The 17,898-nt window shown below is 41.5% G+C and overlaps 1 protein-coding gene across 1 annotated transcript in view; it reads right to left on the bottom strand.

Annotated features, from left to right (window-relative positions):
* Positions 1–17,898, bottom strand: part of PINX1 (PIN2/TERF1 interacting, telomerase inhibitor 1) — an 87,744-nt gene that overhangs the window by 56,471 nt on the left and 13,375 nt on the right. Inside the window, exon 5 of the mRNA XM_008572040.1 lies at positions 3,884–3,976. Within this exon, the coding sequence (XP_008570262.1) occupies positions 3,884–3,976 (93 nt within the window). The remainder of the gene's footprint in view (positions 1–3,883; positions 3,977–17,898) is intronic.

Raw genomic sequence — 17,898 nt, 5'->3', positions numbered from 1 at the left:
GAAAAAAAAAAAAAAAAAATCTACAGAGAGTAGAGTTTATCTACTTGAGCAAAGGAGCACAGGCAAGAGACGCAGGTTTTAGAAATATGTTTGTTAAAACAAAAGGTGCTGGGCCGGCCCGGTGGCGCACTGCTATAGTGCGCCACTTGGGAAGCGCGGCGGCGCTCCCTCCAAGGGTTCGGATCCCACATACAGACCGGTTCCTGCTCACTGGCTGAGCGAGGTGTGGGAGCAACACCGAGGGTTGCAATCCCGTTGCCGGTCCCGGTCCGGTACGGGCGCGACACTGAGGGTTGCGATCCATTGCCGGTCACGAAAAAAGACAAAAAAATAAATAAATAAATAAATAAATAAATAAATAAATAAATAAATAAATAAATAAATAAATAAATAAATAAATAAATAAATAAATAAAAATAAAACAAAAGGTGCTTAAGGTTTATATAGGTACCTTTGATTGCTTAGAAAATTCATTTGCATTCTTCAATCAAGCAGGATAAATAAAACAATATTATACTTTGATTTTTTTTTCAATTCAAACACATGGGACTGATGACAAGCATAGGACAGAAGATAAAGGAAATTTCACTGAAAGGTAATGTTAGAAAACTTGGAAAACTGAAAGAATCAGAGAGGGGGTAAAATAAAACGTGACCCCAATCACCAAGCACAAGACAGTCTGAGTTTTCACAGGCCTGCAACAGTGCGACTTTATATTTAAATGTCAGGAGAATCAGATGAGGAAACCTAACCCTCCTCACTGCCACAGTCCTCTGGCGGGAGGGGCTGACTGTGCTCCGAGTCCCACAAGTCTGCACTTCACAGTCAGCAAGCAGAGCACCGCAACACGGGCTGTGCACGTAGTTTCCTCGTGCAAGCAGTGCATACGATACCATGAATCGTAACAGGAATAAAATCTATATAAGTCACCATGAGTAAGCTGCACAACTACGGTTTATGCAACTTTTCATCCACCCACTGTGCAACTGAGGGGGCACAGCAATGCTCTCTTGACAACTCCTCACTGCAGAGTGACACACTTAAAAGTTTTGTGCAAATCAGTGTCTTCCCCTCTGTAGATGTGGCCTCACTGTTTCTCAAATTAAAGACACCAGGCTGGAGTTAGGCTTTTAAACAAATATGGATAAGGGTAAGTTTTTAAATTACATTATAAATTATTTCAAATTAAAATGATAAATTTGGGGCCTGAAAAAGGAGTCAGAACTACAATGTGTCAGAACTGCAATGTGTCAGAACTACAATGACAGAGCTGACGATGAGGCAGTAGCGGATTCTGCAATACCACTGGCCACTGTGATCCCTCCCACTGGAGTAAAATTTCTACCCCCACTCTTTGCCAAGCCATGTAAAATGTCATCTTGCTATGTTTCAGCTTCCTCGATCACAGAGAGAGGTACAGTTTGAATCCCTCATCAAACTAAATGAATTAGTTACTTTACTATGAGCATACCCAGAGTGAAAATCCCTATCATACATGATGCTGAAAAAGCAACAGTTCCATAACATGGGGTCATTTCTGATAAACCACGAACAGAACCTATTTTAGAACTTAACAATGACTTACAAATGTTTCCTCACTTTACAAAAGAGGAAACTGAGTCTGAGAGAAGGGAAATGTTTAGGTGGTTTGTCTGACAGAGAAATGGCCAGAACCCACATTTCCTGCGCCCTAAGACAGGCTGCCCTAGAAGAAACTTAAGAGTTTGTAGTTCACACCCACTGACACCACCTGTTCTAAAGGAAAGTGTGTCTTTTAGTCAAAGAGCCTTACGATGAGCTCCCGCTGTGGACGCTGGAACGGATGGAAGAGCACTGCGCCCCCCACGCCTGCAGCTTTACTTCCTTCTCTCCCCGTCCTTGCCCTGCCCGCATGTTCTCTGCTTTGTCGCTCTATCTGCTCCTCTACGTACCTGATAATAGATCTTTCTTCTTGCACACCAATGTCCCCTTCTCCCCAAGCAAGGCTAATAAATACGCAAATATCATTTTAAATAGAGAGAGGGACGGCACAACACACCCAGCAGTTTGACAGGGTCACCAGCAAGGGAGTGGCATAACCAGAAATAGAAAGAGATACGCCCAACATCCCTCAGATTAAAGGAGATTAAAGAGGTTTATCTCAGCTTCAGCAAATGCTTCAGATGAAATCACGCATGTAATCAGACACCAAAGGAAAATCAGAGGGTTCCACATGCAAAAGTGAAAGCGTAAAAGACTGCACAGCACCCCAAAGTTGCAGGCCACCTCTAATTTCATCAACCTGCTCCACAGCACCACCTTGTGCGGTATCTCCAACATGCTCTATAGGGCCTACTGGAAAAAGAAGAGATACTTAAGGGACCAGGTATGAAGTGACAATACCCTCTGCTCAAAAGGGCTGCTTTCTGTTCTGCCACAGGTTGGGGGTGGAGAGGGACTTGGTCGGAGCCATAGAGGCTAACAACAGAGAAAGGTCTTGCTGGTGGAAAGAAGGGGAAGACACGGAAGAGCCACACAAAACACACGTGGAGGCATAGGGAGGGAGAAGCACCAGTCCCTCCTCTTTGCACAAACCCAAAGTTATCCAGCACCCAAATCAACTCCACTCTCATGGCCTCTCACTTAAACCAAACCCAGTCCTACCTTTTGGGGTCCTGGCCCCAGATGAGAAACACCACCAATAGTTTAGGGTAGTGGGAATTCTAGCTTCCACTGCTATGTGGGTGGGTTCTGCCAACAATACTGCAGCAGAGACATGCTTTTCTGGCATAGGGTGGTGGGAATATACATCCAGTTTCCTATAGAAGAACATCAACTGGTGACTGTACATCACAACGTAACTGTCATCACACTTATACCTTAAGTATGGTGTGTAATAAACAGGCTTCTGTCGCTGGAAAGTGCACTTAATTCATGGCACTGTGCTGTGGGAAAACACCTGGGGAGTTGATTAGGTCAACTTAAATTGCTTCTTACTAGTACAAGACCGCCACCTTGTGGTTAAGGACTGCACTGACAGACGGCGACGTGCACTGGGAAAAGGTGGGGCGGGGGGGAGGGCAGAATTCACCAACCGCTCCTCAAACATGGTTTCCACCACTGTCTTGGCAATGACCGTGGACGCCTCTGTTAAAACCCCAGGGAACAGAGAGACTGTGTGGGGTACCCCAGGATCAACTTGGCACTGCAGTTTATCATGCTGGAAACTTTGATATAAAGTCTAGTTCTCTAAACTGGCACATTAGGAGCTATTCAACACCAACATCCAGGTCTGGAAAACAGGAAAATGTAGCTTAAAATGTTGAGCAATGAATTAACACCATTTCCTGACCTGCCCACATGAAGTCCCTTCTCTCCTCTACACAGCAAACTGACTTCCACGTTCAGTTCTGCCACAGGACTTGTGCACAGCCTACAACCTAATCTTCAGATCTACTAAATGTGAATCTGCATTTTTTTTTTTTGTCTTTTTTCTGTGTCCGGCAACGGATCGCAACCCTCAGTGTTGCCCCCGTACCAGACCGGGGACCGGCAACGGGATCGCAAGCCTCAGTGTTGCTCCCGCGCCCCGCTCAGCCAGTGAGCGGGAACCGGTCTGTATGTGGGATCTGAACCCTCAGGCGGGAGCGCCGCCGCGCTTCCCAAGCGGCGCACTATCCAGTGCGCCACCGGGCCGGCCTTGAACCTGCATTTTCACCAGATCCCTGGCAACTCACAGTAAGTGCTGAGGCCTCAGCACCACTTCCGAGTCATCCAGCCAGCCTGTCCACACTGTACTTTGTATGTAACACAAGAAGTTGTTGGTGAAAAGCTAAAAATGCTTCAAGAAACTCGGCACAAACATATGGACTTCAACAACAAAAGAGGAAATGCTTGACCTTACCTTTTGTGAACTTCTTATAATGAACGCGATGTTTGGAGATTTTGGACTTTTCCTCAAGGTTAAAACATTTCTTTTCCTTGTTGTCTGAGGTGTCTTAAAAAAAGGTAGAAAGTGTCACATTAAGCTCTATGAAATCCACTCTCATCCCCTTACAGTGAATGGTCTTACATAAACAAAGACGTAAGGAGTCCGTCGTTTATTACTGAACTCTACTCAAGTGAACAGAAATATTTTTCTTAAAATGTGTGAAGCAGGCAAGGTTATCCTCCAGAAATGTATAAAGTCCCTGAGAAAGAGAAATGAAAACCGTGCTCACACAAAAACCTATACACAAATGTTCATATCAGCCTTACTGACAATAGTAAAATGCTAGAAATACCCAGAAGTCCTTCTGGGGGTGAACGAGTGAGTGGCCAGGCATGTACTCCAGTGCATCCTTACATTGGAACACGACTCCATAGTACAGAGGGATGAGCTACTGATACATGCAACAACCTGGAGGGACCTCAAGGCACTCTGCTTAGTGAAAAAGGTACATCTAGAAAGCGTACATCTATAAAGCGTACACACTATATGATTCCATTTCTGTGACATTCTCGAAATGACAGAGCTGTAGACATGGAGAACAGATTCATGGTTTCCAGGGGACAGGGACAGAAGTGGGGTGTTGGGGGCTGGAGAGTGGACGGTGGGTGTGAATACAAAGGAAAGCTCTTTCGCCGTCACGGAACGATTCTGCATCTTGATTGTAGTAGCGGCTGCATGCATCTAACATGATAAAATCGCTAGAGCCATACACACATGCACGAATGAATGAAGGCCAAAAAAATGGCAAAAACTAAATAAGGTCTGGGATCTAGTTAACAGTGACACCAGGTGTCAACTCCCTGGTTTTGATACACTGCAGCAGTGTCAGATGCCACCCCTGGGCAAGCTGGGAGAGGGTGCTCAGGACTCTCTGTACTATTGTTGCAACTTCCTATATATCTACAATTATTTCAAAATAAAAAGTTCTTTTAAAAAATGAATAAAGGTAAGACAGGTTAAACGATCATTAAAGAACAGATCAGAGATGACGGGGTGAAGGAGGAGAGCTGGCACTGAGCCATGCCCCAAACACCAGCCATCCTCAAGGGAGAAGGAACAACACAACACAGCCCTGAGAACTAAGTTCATGTGGTTGCTCCTTTGACAAATGAGGAAAGTGTGATCCAGAAAGCAGTCTCCTGCCTGAAGTATCAGAGCAAGCCTATCTGGGGCTAGAGTCAACGGACAGGATATTAAGTAGCTGCCCTCACCCCCTTACCTTTATTTATCTAGTTGTCAAGTTCAGATGGAAGAGTACCACAGAAACAGAACACTGTAGGTAGAAAGAGACTGGATTTTCCTCCAGTGTTAAGGAAATTTAAACATGAGGTGAGATAAAAGAGAAAAAGAAAACCTTCTCCTTAACACTGGAGCAAAATAAGCATGTGTCCACGAGCAGCAGATGAGTTAGCTGCAATCCCATACAGGAATCAGTTACCTGCTTCAAAAGCAAAGCGCGCATGACACAGCAGACTTGGGACACGGTGAAGACAGATGTCCAGGCCTTCAGACAACACCCAGCACAGGCTAATTACAGCAACAGGCTGAAACGTTGTCTTTCACAGCCATTTCCCAGGGACGCCTTGGAGTTTTTCCAAGGACATCCCACTGGATTTTTCTCTTCTTTGTGTCAAGCACTTCATGTGGCACATAACATTTTCAATGTTGGTGTTCCAAACCCAAGTCATCTAGCAAGTCGTCAGCTTAAAGTAGCTACTATCAACTGAAGGCACGTGAAGTACTAGGCACTGAACTACGGGCTTTCTATGCATTCCCACATTCCATCCTCACAACCGCCCTGTGAGGTACCTGCTGCGATTACTGGACTGCCTACAGAGGAGGACACTGAATAAGACACATCCAGGAGGTATGACTGTGATGGTACTGCAACCCAGGAGGTATGACTGAGTCACATCCTGAACCACTGCGCTGTGCCCCTAACAGAGCTGCTCTCTCACTTGACGGGACCTAAGAATCACCTGGGGAGCTCTGCTACCTTCTGAGTACACAGACTTCCCCAAGGATGCCTGAGCATGGATGGATCTTAGGGAAATCAATTTCTGTCTTCGCGTCCACACGCACTCTTTCCAAAATTGCTCTGAGGCTGAGTGGACGCATCAGTCTGGTTCTCCTTTCCCATCGGTCCTCCTCCCTCTTTACAAAAGAAGATGCTTTCCTCTTACCGGAGCTAAACCAGCCCCCCGCCCCCACCGCCACCACCAATCTATCTCATCAAGAGATGCATTGCCAAAGAGATTTTATTGTTTTACTTAATAAGTATTTATCAAAACTTATATTTGCTGGTTTTACTAACTGCAATCTACTAATTATAATGACAACTTAATCCAAAGGAAATTTTTTACACTTAAAGCCTTGGTGTACTATAAATAAACCAAAAATTTTTATGAATTTGCTCTGTGGAAAAGAAATATGATAAGGTAATTAATACTTTTAAAAAGTTTAAGTATAAACATATTAACATAAAATACTATGGAATATATGAAATAAAAATACTATTTCAGGGAAAAAGGAACTATCAAATGTAATATCTCTGACTATTAATGAAGCACCTGTTTCTGCATTTTTATTTTATTTTTTTTTCCTTTTTGTCTTTTTTACTGACCAGTAACGGGATCGCAACCCTCAGTGTTGCGCCCGCGCCACGTTCAGCCAGTGAGCGGGAACCGGTCACCACATGGGATCCGAACCCTCGGCGGGAACGCCGCTGCGCTCCCAAGCAGCGCACTCTCCAGTGCGCCACCAGGCCGGCCCTGTTTCTGCATTTTTATACAGATGACAATGGATGTCAACTTGCTATGTATTTACTGCGCACTGCAGACATTTAGAATATAATGATTTTATTTTTAAATGTCATTTACTGTTCATTGGATTCATTTAAGAGTGATATAATGCTTTCATTTTTAAAATCAATATTTCCCAATAGGCTGAAAATTCTTTGCAACAATTTACCTACGATTAAAAAAAAAAATCCTGTGTGTCAATCTAAAAATATGAGTCAGGGTATACTGCTTTTCAAAATTCTTTCAGGGGATATGTGAGCAAACAAATTTGAAGATGCCTGCCATAAACCACACCTTTGTGGTTAACAGGTTTTTAGCATGCCAGTTGACTTTCAAAAATAGTTAAAATCATGAGTCACAAAATATCTGATGGAAGTTAACAAGCATTTCCTAAGACTCTGAGATAATTTCACCAAAATGCTAAGATGAGTCTGATAGGAATAATGGAAATAGGGTCACTGTTAAAACTGAAAATTTAAAGAATATACTGGTTTTTGTATATTCAAAATACAAAGGAAAAAGGATTATTTCTAGAATTATTCTAGAATTATTTCTAGATTATTTCAAGATTCTATGAAGAGGACAGGACAGAATCTCTGCTTAGTTAAAAGGCGAAAGGTATAAATTTGATTAGTGATCTTAAGGAACTAAAAACATTACTGTAGCAGAAAAACATGTTACTAGGCGACTGTCATATATTTTTCAGCTTTAATACAAGTAAAGTGTGACTGTGACCGAAAACTCACTTGGATGAAGAAACCATATTTACCAAAGACAGCATGGGAGAAAAGTAATCTACTAGCTCTCCAGGTCCACTCCTTGGCACAGGCTTTCCCTTAAAGGAATATACTGAAGGCTTTTTTCAGTACTGGGGCCAGAGTTAAGAAAGCCTGGCTTGAGGTGGGCTGAGCTAGCGATGGAGCAAGCCTGCTAACTGCACAGTCACCAGGCTACCAGCCCCCTCCAATGGCCCTGAGGTGGACTTAACCTATAGATTAGTAATTCCACAGCTTTCAGATCTCAGGCAGAAAAGGAAACGTAAACCTGCACAGATTAACCTATGAATGAGGCTGGGTGAGGACAAGGCACCGCCTCCTGAAATCTGCTAAGGCACTCACAGCCTTCCTGACAAATAATCCAGGGCTCTGCTGGGTCTCTCAGGACAGGCTACTGCCTGCACTTCCAGGACTGCACTCAGCCTCAGCAATCAGTACTGGAAGAAGTAAACCAACCGGTCCCGGGCCACGGTGGCCAATACTACTACAGTGGCGTTTCCTACTTAGAAAACAGGACTCATCATACCCCCAAACTAGAAAAAAGTAATTTCCCGGCTATCACTGTCAAATTTCAAAAGGAAACTGCTCAAAAATCTGCTTTCTCTTCTCTCTATCCACAAAACTGAATCTCAATACCTCCTTTGTTAATGATACCCTGAAGCAGACCATTTTTTTGTATTCATTCCTAAGGCCTGAGAAGTTACAAAGTATTCCCTAACTCAGTGCATCAAGCACTGAGTTAGAAAGTTAGGACGCTGGAGTGCACAGTCAACTCAGTTTCTGTGGAATATGCATAAATGTACTTCACAGGGCCTAGTTTTCCAAAGCCTTGCAGTTCCAAATACTGACCTTGCAAAGGACAGGAAATTTTCCCCAGGCTATAGTCTCTGTTGTAAGATAAAGAACTGTAACACAACAAGGTTGCTGGCTCAAAGACAGACAGGTTACTGATTGATATGTAAAGATACTGGGAGATTGCTGTAAGAAGAGAATGTTTGCTGAAATCAAGCTTTTGTTAGTGGATCAACTTAACTTCTTGAAAATTGCATTATAGAATGTCACCTTGCTTTTCTTACTGAATGTTACCAGCTTCTATTGTTAAACTTGTTAAACTGTACTTAGGAAAAAACCCACCTATGTTCTCTTCCTGTAACTTCCTGGTCTGGAGAATAAATGCGGGAAGAGGAGAATAAATGCGGGAAGAGAACCCCAATTCGTGGTTAATTTCCCAAATGGAAGGAATGCCTTGCTCTTGAGGGTTCCAGGAGATTAACCCCTTTTCGGGGCTTCTCATTGCTCAGATGGGCTTTGAGTAATCTTTGGAGGCTCTGTCACCCAGGGGGAAAGGGGTGACAAATTCGTGGGAGGCAAAGCAACAAGTTTCCCTGCTGAAGACTGAGTGTGGGGGTGTCTCTAAGAAAGAAACTCCAGACTGAAAAGTTTCTGTCTCCATGACTGGTGGTAGCAAAGGCCACCTGAAGTCTGTCTGACACCTGAATCGTGTCACTGAACCTGTTTTGGAAAAGTGACTGCCATTTATACATCACCAGATATTAATAAAGGTAAACATTGATCCCTAGTATTCAAATTGCTGTACCTATTACTTTGCAGTTAACCTAAATTTTTAAGTAATTACAGCTTTAATACGACCAATTACACATGCCATATTTTAGCTGAAGTCTACCACAAATGGAACCACAGTTTTTAGATTTCCTTTAGTGTGACAAATGCCATAATACATAGGAGTATTTAAAACCTGTATAGTTATTTAGAAAGCAAAGCCCCAGGCAGCCACCTTCTGGGTTAGAAACCAGAACACCGCCTGTATCTAGAAGCATCTGCACCTATACGCCCCTTCTCATCAGCTTCTATCCCTTCCTCCTGGCACAGGGCTTCTCACCGTCCGCACCGCTGACACTCTGTACTGAATAGCTCTTTCTCTGGGGACGTGGGTGGAGGAGCACAGCTGTCCTGTGCACTGGGGGACATTTAGCCACATCCCTGGCCTCTGCCCACTGGAGGCCAGTAACATCCCCCACTTGTGGCAACTAAAAATGTCTCTAGGCATCGCCAAATGTTCCATGGGGGGCTAAACTGTCCCTGGTTGAGAACCACTGTCCTAGGGGCAACCACTGCCCTAATTTTTGTAATTTTCATTTTTGTTTGAACCACTTCTTTTTCTGGGAGGGGGGGAAGCAGCCACAGAATGCATAATCACCATGTTCACAAGTATCTGTGGCAACTGCCAGCCAGGTCAGGAAACAGAAGATCACCACCCCAGAAGTTCTCGCAGCCCTCCTCAACCCCACCCCGCCCGCACATACCAAAGCTTCCGCAGCAGAGCGGCCCCCTCCTCGTGTCTGAATAACCTCACCACCTGAGTGTGGCACCTCAACGTCAGAGCTCTGCAACTGTCTGTAGATTATGGCAGTGGGATCCCACTGGATGCATCTCTGTGTCCAACTTCTTCTGGTCAACATTCGGTTAATGAGTGTTCTACAGCAGGGGATAGCCACAGCCTGTGGGCCAAATCCAGCCCACCACCCATTTTTGTAAATAAAAGTTTTATGGGGAAACAGCCCCATCCACTTGCTTACATACAGTCGGTCTGTCGTCACTTTCACACTCCAACAGCCATGCTGAGTAGTTCTGACAGACACCCTGTGATCTGCAAAACAGTTCTATCTGTCCCTTTACAGAAAACGCTTGCCAGCTCCTGTTCTACACTCTTGCATGTTAACTATACTGCACTTCTCTGCTTTTACAAATGTGGCAGTTTACTTACCCACTCACTGAGTTATTGTCAGTTTAGGGCTATGGTGAATAAAGTCATCGGCATTCTTGTGCATGTCTCCCAGGACTCATGTGCACAGGTGTCTTTTGGACAGGAGTAGAAGAGCTGGTCAGGAGTTATATTTATCTTCAACTGTTGTAAATAATTCCATGCTATTTCCAAATAAAAAAGGTCACATTAACCTGCACTTCCACTCAGCTCTACAAAAATTCTCTCTATCCCATGTTTCCAGCAGAGATCGATGCTGTCAGCCTCCCTAACTGCAGTAGGTACACCGTAGTATCGCATCCCGGTTTTTGCGCCTTCCTGATGACTCGTGTGCCTGTGTACTCTGTTGTATGTTTATTGGCCACCTGGACATCCTCTTCTGTGAAATGCCTATTAAAGACCCGTGCTCATTTTTCCATCATATTTTCTGTCTTTTTTATGTGCTGGCAGGGGTTCTTTACATATTCCGGATATGAGACCTTTGTTGATTATATGCATTGGAAATACTTTCTCTCAGTGGCTTGCATTTAACAGCGGTTCTTCATAAATAGAAGTCCTTAACTTTAACGTAGTCCAAGTTACAATCTTCTCCTTTATGAAGTATTCTAATGCTTTCTATACTGTTTAAGAAATCTTTTCCTTCTCCAGAGACATGAAGATATTCTTCTGTACTATCTTCTTAAAGATTTATTCTTAGGCCTATCATATTCTTGTTAATAAATCCAACTGGAATTGATTTTGTATATGGCATGAGGTAGAAGTCAAGTTTAATTTTTTTCTATTTAATTTTTTTCTAAGGAGAGTTAACTGTCCTAGAACCATTTATTGAAAAAACCACCTATTACCCACACTGAGGTGCCAAATTGCCTATCTTTATTCCAGAACTACACTAATCTCAGTTACTATGGAGCCTTATATTAAATCTTGCTATCTGGTCTTCTTTAATTTCTCTCAGTAATGTTTTATACTTTTTCTGGGTAGAAGTTTTAAAGATATCTTGTTACATTTACTCAAAGAATCTCATTTTTTTATGCTATTATAAATAACATCTTTTTATTTAAAATTTTCTTTTATGTTTCTTTCCGGTACATAGAAAGAAAGTTAATGTTTATATACTGTCCTTATATCCAGCAACTCTGCTAAATTCAGTACAGTCAGCCCTGGGCATCCAAGGGTTACACAACCAATCACTGATTAAAAATACATATTTGGGGAAAAAAAATTCCACAAAGCTCCAAAAAGCAAAACTTGAATTTGCCACACAAGAATTATGTTGAATCCACACGAATGACGCGATGTGCAGGCACTGTGTTAGGTATTGTAAGTAATCTAGAGGTGATTTAAAGTATGCGAGAAGATGTGCATAGGTTATATGCAAATAGTATGCCATTTTATATAGGGACCTAAACATCCACAGATTTTGGTATCCACACAGGGTCCTGGAACAAATCTCCAACAGATACCAAGGTACAAATGCAATTCTAATAACATATCCGTGGATTCTAGTCTATATAGACAATCACATCAATAAATAATGACGACTTTTTCTCTAATTCTTCTACCTCTTCTTTCTTTTTCCTCATTTACGGCAGTAAAATCCTGAGGTAGTAAGAAAGGCCAGTTCCCAGTAAGCTAGAAATCTCAGAAGACTCAGGGGACCTCAAGGAGAGCGGAATCCACCCACTCTTACACTGCAGGCAAAGTGTGGTAGAGATATATCGTGGGAGCACTAAAAATAAACAAAAAACCTCAGGAGTGATAGAAAGTGTTGAACATATGACCCTGGATTCCTTATGAACCTCCACAGCCAAGTGAGCCTCCTGGCCCCCACTGCTGCTCACAGCTCGAGGCTGGGAGGCTGGGAGGCTGGGAGGCTGCAGGGCCACAGCATAGCAGGCGCACAGCGCCCAGTCACGCCTTTTACCCCTCCTCATCCTGTGCCTACCCTCCACCATCGTGACACCTACACGCTATTCCTGCTCTTTAATGACTACTCTCAATGTACAAAGTTTAAATCTAGGATCTTTACTCATCTCCCAGACAATACAAGGACCTCAGAACATTTCACCTTTACTGACCCCAACCTGACATACATTTTTGTGTGCTGTAGTCCGATTTCCTAATCAGCACAAAATGTACAGTTTTATAATGTGAACGTACTGCTGGATTTACCACAATCTACCATTTCCTGTGCTTTTCAGCTCTTCTAACATCTGGGTTCTTTATTCTTAACTCAAGTATATCCTTTAAAACTTCCTTTATTGAAGGTCTATCAGTAGTAAATTCTTTTTGTCTGAAAACTTATTTCAACCGCTGTCTTAAAAGATATTTTTGCTGGATATAGAATTCTAGGTTGCCAGTTATATTCCCCTCAATACCCGACTATTACCCCAATGACTTTTTGCCCTTATTGTTAAGAACTCTGCCTTCATTTATAACTGTTGCTCCTTCAAAAATAATTAGTATATTTTCTCTGGCTGCATTAAGAATCTTCTCTTTTTGGGGAGTATGTATGTTTCTGTTGTGATGCTATGTTGTTACCTCTGTTATGATGTTGGCAAATAAACTTCTTTTAAAATGTAATTTACTTGGATTAGTTAGATTTCTTGAGTCTACTGACTTGTTTTGCTACCAGTTCTATAAGGTCCTCAGCCCTTATCTCTCTAAATATTACCTCTGTTCCACTCTCTCTCTGCTCTGTCCTACTGCACTTCTACTAGATATTAGCTCTTCTTGCTTTGTCCATGTCTCTAAACTTCTATTTCATATTTTCCATTTTTTCCTCTTTACAGCTGCATTTTGGATATTTTCTAGTCTATTTTCTAGACTTTCTTCAGCTATATCTACTTTATTATTAAACCCAACAGCACACTCAGTATCCAAGTCTATGTGTGCTGGAAGCCAGCTAGTCATTAGTAATGCAAACTTACAAATACCTGATGGGAGAGAAAAAGCTTAGGAAACAAAGAAATTTGTATAAGTTTTCAAATACATCCATCCCTCATTATCTAAACCTTTGCTACTCTCTCAACTACTGAGGAACTAAAAAGATTTGCAGATCAAGTTACTTGAGTACATACTTGTTGTTTCTTTCTCACGCACTAGACTTCAAGTTTCTTAAGAGAAGGAAATGAATCTTTTCATGTTTCTTTATCCTCAGACTTAGTTAGAACCCAGCATGTAATAATCATATTATGTTACATATTATATTCTCAATATTATATTCTGTTACACAAATGAATGACTTCATGAAGACTTAGGTAAAGGCCAGTATATCATTTCCAGCAAACTATTATCGGTTCACTGTCATTCTCAAATGCAACATAGAAAGAGAAAAAATAGAAAGCAGAGAATAAAGGAGGAAATGGCAAATTCTTTTTAGAAAGACTATGTAGGAATTTATCAGTTCTCCTGCCAGAGTAATAATTAGGGAAACTGAAATCTGCAGCAGAGCAAAGCTAAATATGATAAATTTAGTCAAACCAGGAGTTCCGGGAGAATGATAAAGAAGTATTCCTCTCAATCACAGTGCTAAAACAAAGCAAGCAGGCAAACAACAAACAAAAATCAAGACTGAGGGACCGGCCCATGGCTCACTCGGGAGAGTGTGGTGCTGATAACACCAAGGCCACGGGTTCGGATCCCATATAGGGATGGCTGGTTGCTCACTGGGTGAGCGTGGTGCTGACAACACCAAGTCAAGGGTTAAGATCCCCTTACCGGTCATCTTTTTAAAAAAAAAAAAAAATCAAGACTGAAGATTAACAAAAAAATTTTCAGTATATAGACGTTTCATTCACTCCACAAAAATATGTTGATCATATATGAGCCAGGTACCGATCTAGTGCTTGAGATACAAGAGTGAGTAAAATAAGAAAATAACATTTCATGCAATTTCCATTCTAGTGAGAGACAACAGCAAATAATACATAAGAAGAAATAATACACTGTTAAAAAGTAAAAAGTATCATGAAAAACAAGGGTACAGTTGGGAGACAGCTTTTTAAAAAATTAATTTTATTTTCTACAAAACAACGCTAAACACTTAATATAAAATACAGAATTCCATAAGAATGGCAAGATAATTCAGTGGGGAAAATAATGTTTTAACAAATGGTGCTGAGACAACTGGATACCCACATGCAAAAGAACAAAGGTGGACCTAACTCACACCACAGGCAAAGATAGATCAAAGAACTCAAAGTAGATCAAAGAACTAAACGTAAGAGCTAAAACGATAATACTCTTAGAAGACAAAATAAGCATAAATTTTCATGACCTTGGAATAGGCACTGGTTTCTTAGATGATACCAAAAGTACAAGCAATAAAAGAAAAATCAGATAAATTAGACGTCAATAAAATTAAAATCTTTTGTACCTCAAAAGACACCATCAAGAAAGTAAAAAGACAAACCTACAGAATGGGAGAAAATATTTGCAAATCATATATCTGATAAGGGATTTGTATCCAGAATATATTAAAAACTTTAATGGGCTGGCGAGTTAGCTCAGTTGATTAGACAGTGGTATGACAACAGCAAAGTAAAGGGTTCAAATCCCTGTACTGGTCAGCTGCCAAACAAAACAAAACAAAACTCATCTAAAAACTTTTAGAACTCAACAATTAAAAAGACAAATAACCCAATTTAAAAATAGACAAAAGTTCTGAACAGACATTTCTCCAAAGATACACAAGGGTACTTCAAAAAGTTCACGGAAAAATAGAATTAAAAGACAGTATGAACCCTGCTATGGACTTTCTGAAGAACTCTCACACAAATGGCCAAGAATCACATGCAAAGATGCTCCACATCATTAGCTGTCAGGAAAATACAAATGAAAATCACAATGAGATACCATGTCACACCCACTGGGATCACTATAATCAAATAGATGGATCATAAGTGTTGGCAAGGATGTGGAGAAATCAGAACTGTTCTACACTGACAGTTTTATTTTCTTACTTTATTCACTGACATATCTCCATGTGCACTGCTGTGGGAATGTAAGACGGTGCAGGTGCTCTGGGAGACAGTCTGGCAGATCCGTGAAATGCTGAACTAGCCTCGTAACAACAAGGTCAGGAGTTCGGTTCCCTGTACTGGCCAGTCACCAAAAAAAAAAAAGGCTAAACCAAACACAGAGTTACCACATCACACAGCAATTCCACTCAAAAGAAGTGAAAATATGCACCCAAAAGAAATGAAAATATGTGCTCACGCAAAAACTTGTTCGTGAATGTTCACAGCAGCACTATTCATAATAACCAAAAAGTGGAAACAACCAAATTTCCATCAACTAATCAATGGATAAACTGTGGTATACCCATACAGTGGAATATTAACTGGCAATAAAAAGGAATGAAATCCTGATGCATGCTACAACATGGATGTACCTTGGAAATATTACGCTAAGTGAAAGAAACCAGTTACAAAAGACTACATATTGTATGATTCCATCTATACAAAATGTCCAGAATATACAAATCTTTAGAAAGGGAAAGTAAACTAGTGGTTGCCTAGGGCTTGGGTGGTTGGGGGGATATGGGATAACTGCTAATGGGTATGTGGCTTATTTTTTAAATTTCTTTTAATTGACACATAATTATATATATTTATGGGGTACAACGTCATACTTGGATACATGTATATAACGTGTAATGATCAAATCAGGTAATTAGCACATCCATCATCTCAAATATTTATCATCCCTTTGTGTTGGGAACATTTAAAATCCTCTTTTCTAGCTATCTGAAAATATATAATAAATAACTATTAACTACAGTCACCTAGCAGTGCTACAGAACAGGAGAACTTGATTCCTCCTATCTAGCTGTAATTGTGTATCCATTAATCCACCTCTCCCTATCCTCCCGACCCCCACCCTTCCCAGCCTTTAGTTATGACTGTTCCACTCTCTATTTGCAGGTCAACTTCTTTAGCTTCCACATGAGTGAGAACATGCAGGTTTCTCTTTCTGGGCCTCGCTTTCATCTCAGTTAACACAATGTCCTCCAGGCTCATCCATGCTGCTGAGAATGACAGGATTTCCTTCTCTTTTATAGCTGATTAGTAATCCATTGACTATATATACATTTTCTTTATCCATTCATCTGGTGATGGACATAGAGAATGATTCCATATTTTGGCTACTGTGAATACTGCTCCAGTAAACATGGAAGTGCAGATATCTCTTTGACATGCTGATTTCCTTTTCTTTGGATATATACCCAGTAGCTGGATTGCTGGATGGTAGTTCTATTTTCAGTTTTTTGAGGAACTTCCCTATTGTTTTCCATAATGGCTATACGAATTTATGTTCCAAACAACAGTATATGAGAGTTCCTTTTTCTCCACATCCTTGCCCATACGGTATAGGGTTTCTTTAGGGGGTGATTTTAAAAAATTTTTAAAAATTACAGCAGGCACCTGCCCCATCCCTCCCCAAACTCTCAGCTGGTTCTTATGAGTTTTACTTCCCTGTTTCTAAAAAATACACTTATGCTACCATTCCTTCATTTACCAATTTTTGATTGACTTCCAAAAATGGAAACTAAGACCAGGGAGCAATTTTAAATTGGCAGGAAAGTGTAGACCTGGTTGAGACAGGGAATTGAAGCTATCAGGGTGAAGAGGGCTCCAGAGAGGGAGAAGCTAGTGTAGACCTTACGGCAGGAACGTGCCTGATGCATTCACAACCAGCACAGGGTCGGTGTGCGCAGGGCGCACACCCGCTAAGAACGAGAATGGGAGGAGGTGGCATCACATGGGAAAAGAGCCATGCTGTACAAGGCCACAAGTCCACTGAACGGCTTTTATTCTGAGTGAGGAGGCACTAACAGAGGTGCTGGCCAGAAGGAGCCGCACAGGCAGACTCTCATCCTGAAAGAATTGCTTGGCTGCAGTGCTGGGAATGTGTTGAAGGAGCCCACGGCAGGTAGAAAAAGGCCAATCTGGGGCAGTGGTTCTCAGCCAGGGCACTTTGTTCAGAGACGTCTGACAAAAGACTTGTATCCAAAATACACCAAGAACTCTTGCAACCCAACAATAAAAAGTGAAGAAAAAATATGGATATGTCACAAAAGGAGATAAAGGAAGCCAATGTGCGTCTGAAAAGACGTTCGATAGCATCAGTCACTGGAACAATGCAAACCAGAATGGAAATGAGCACTCCATACACCCATGAAAACGGCTGAGATGAAGACCGAGAACACTGAGAGAGCTGGCTATGATGTGGAGCTGCTGGAACTCTCGTACCTTGTGGTACAAACACTTTGGAAGACTGGCAGTTTTTGTAAGTTAAACACACTCTTACCATAAGACCTAGCAACTCTACTCCTAGGTATTTACCTAAGAGAAATGAAAACATATATTCACACAAGAATCATATACAAATGTTCACAGTAACAAAAAAACTGGGAAAAAAAAAAGTCCATTAATAGGTGAATGGATAAATATTGGTATACTCCTAACATGGAATATTACTCAGCAATAAATGATAAATGCAGCAACATGGGTAAATCCCAGAAGCATGCTGAGAAAAAGAAGCCAGATAGGAAAAACGAATACA

This window comes from Galeopterus variegatus, unplaced genomic scaffold, assembly GCF_000696425.1.
Source record: "Galeopterus variegatus unplaced genomic scaffold, G_variegatus-3.0.2 Scaffold748, whole genome shotgun sequence".
NCBI classification, from domain to species: Eukaryota; Metazoa; Chordata; class Mammalia; order Dermoptera; family Cynocephalidae; genus Galeopterus; species Galeopterus variegatus.
The sequence above is the reverse complement of the archived record's forward strand: the minus strand, read 5'-3'. Positions and strand labels throughout refer to the sequence as shown.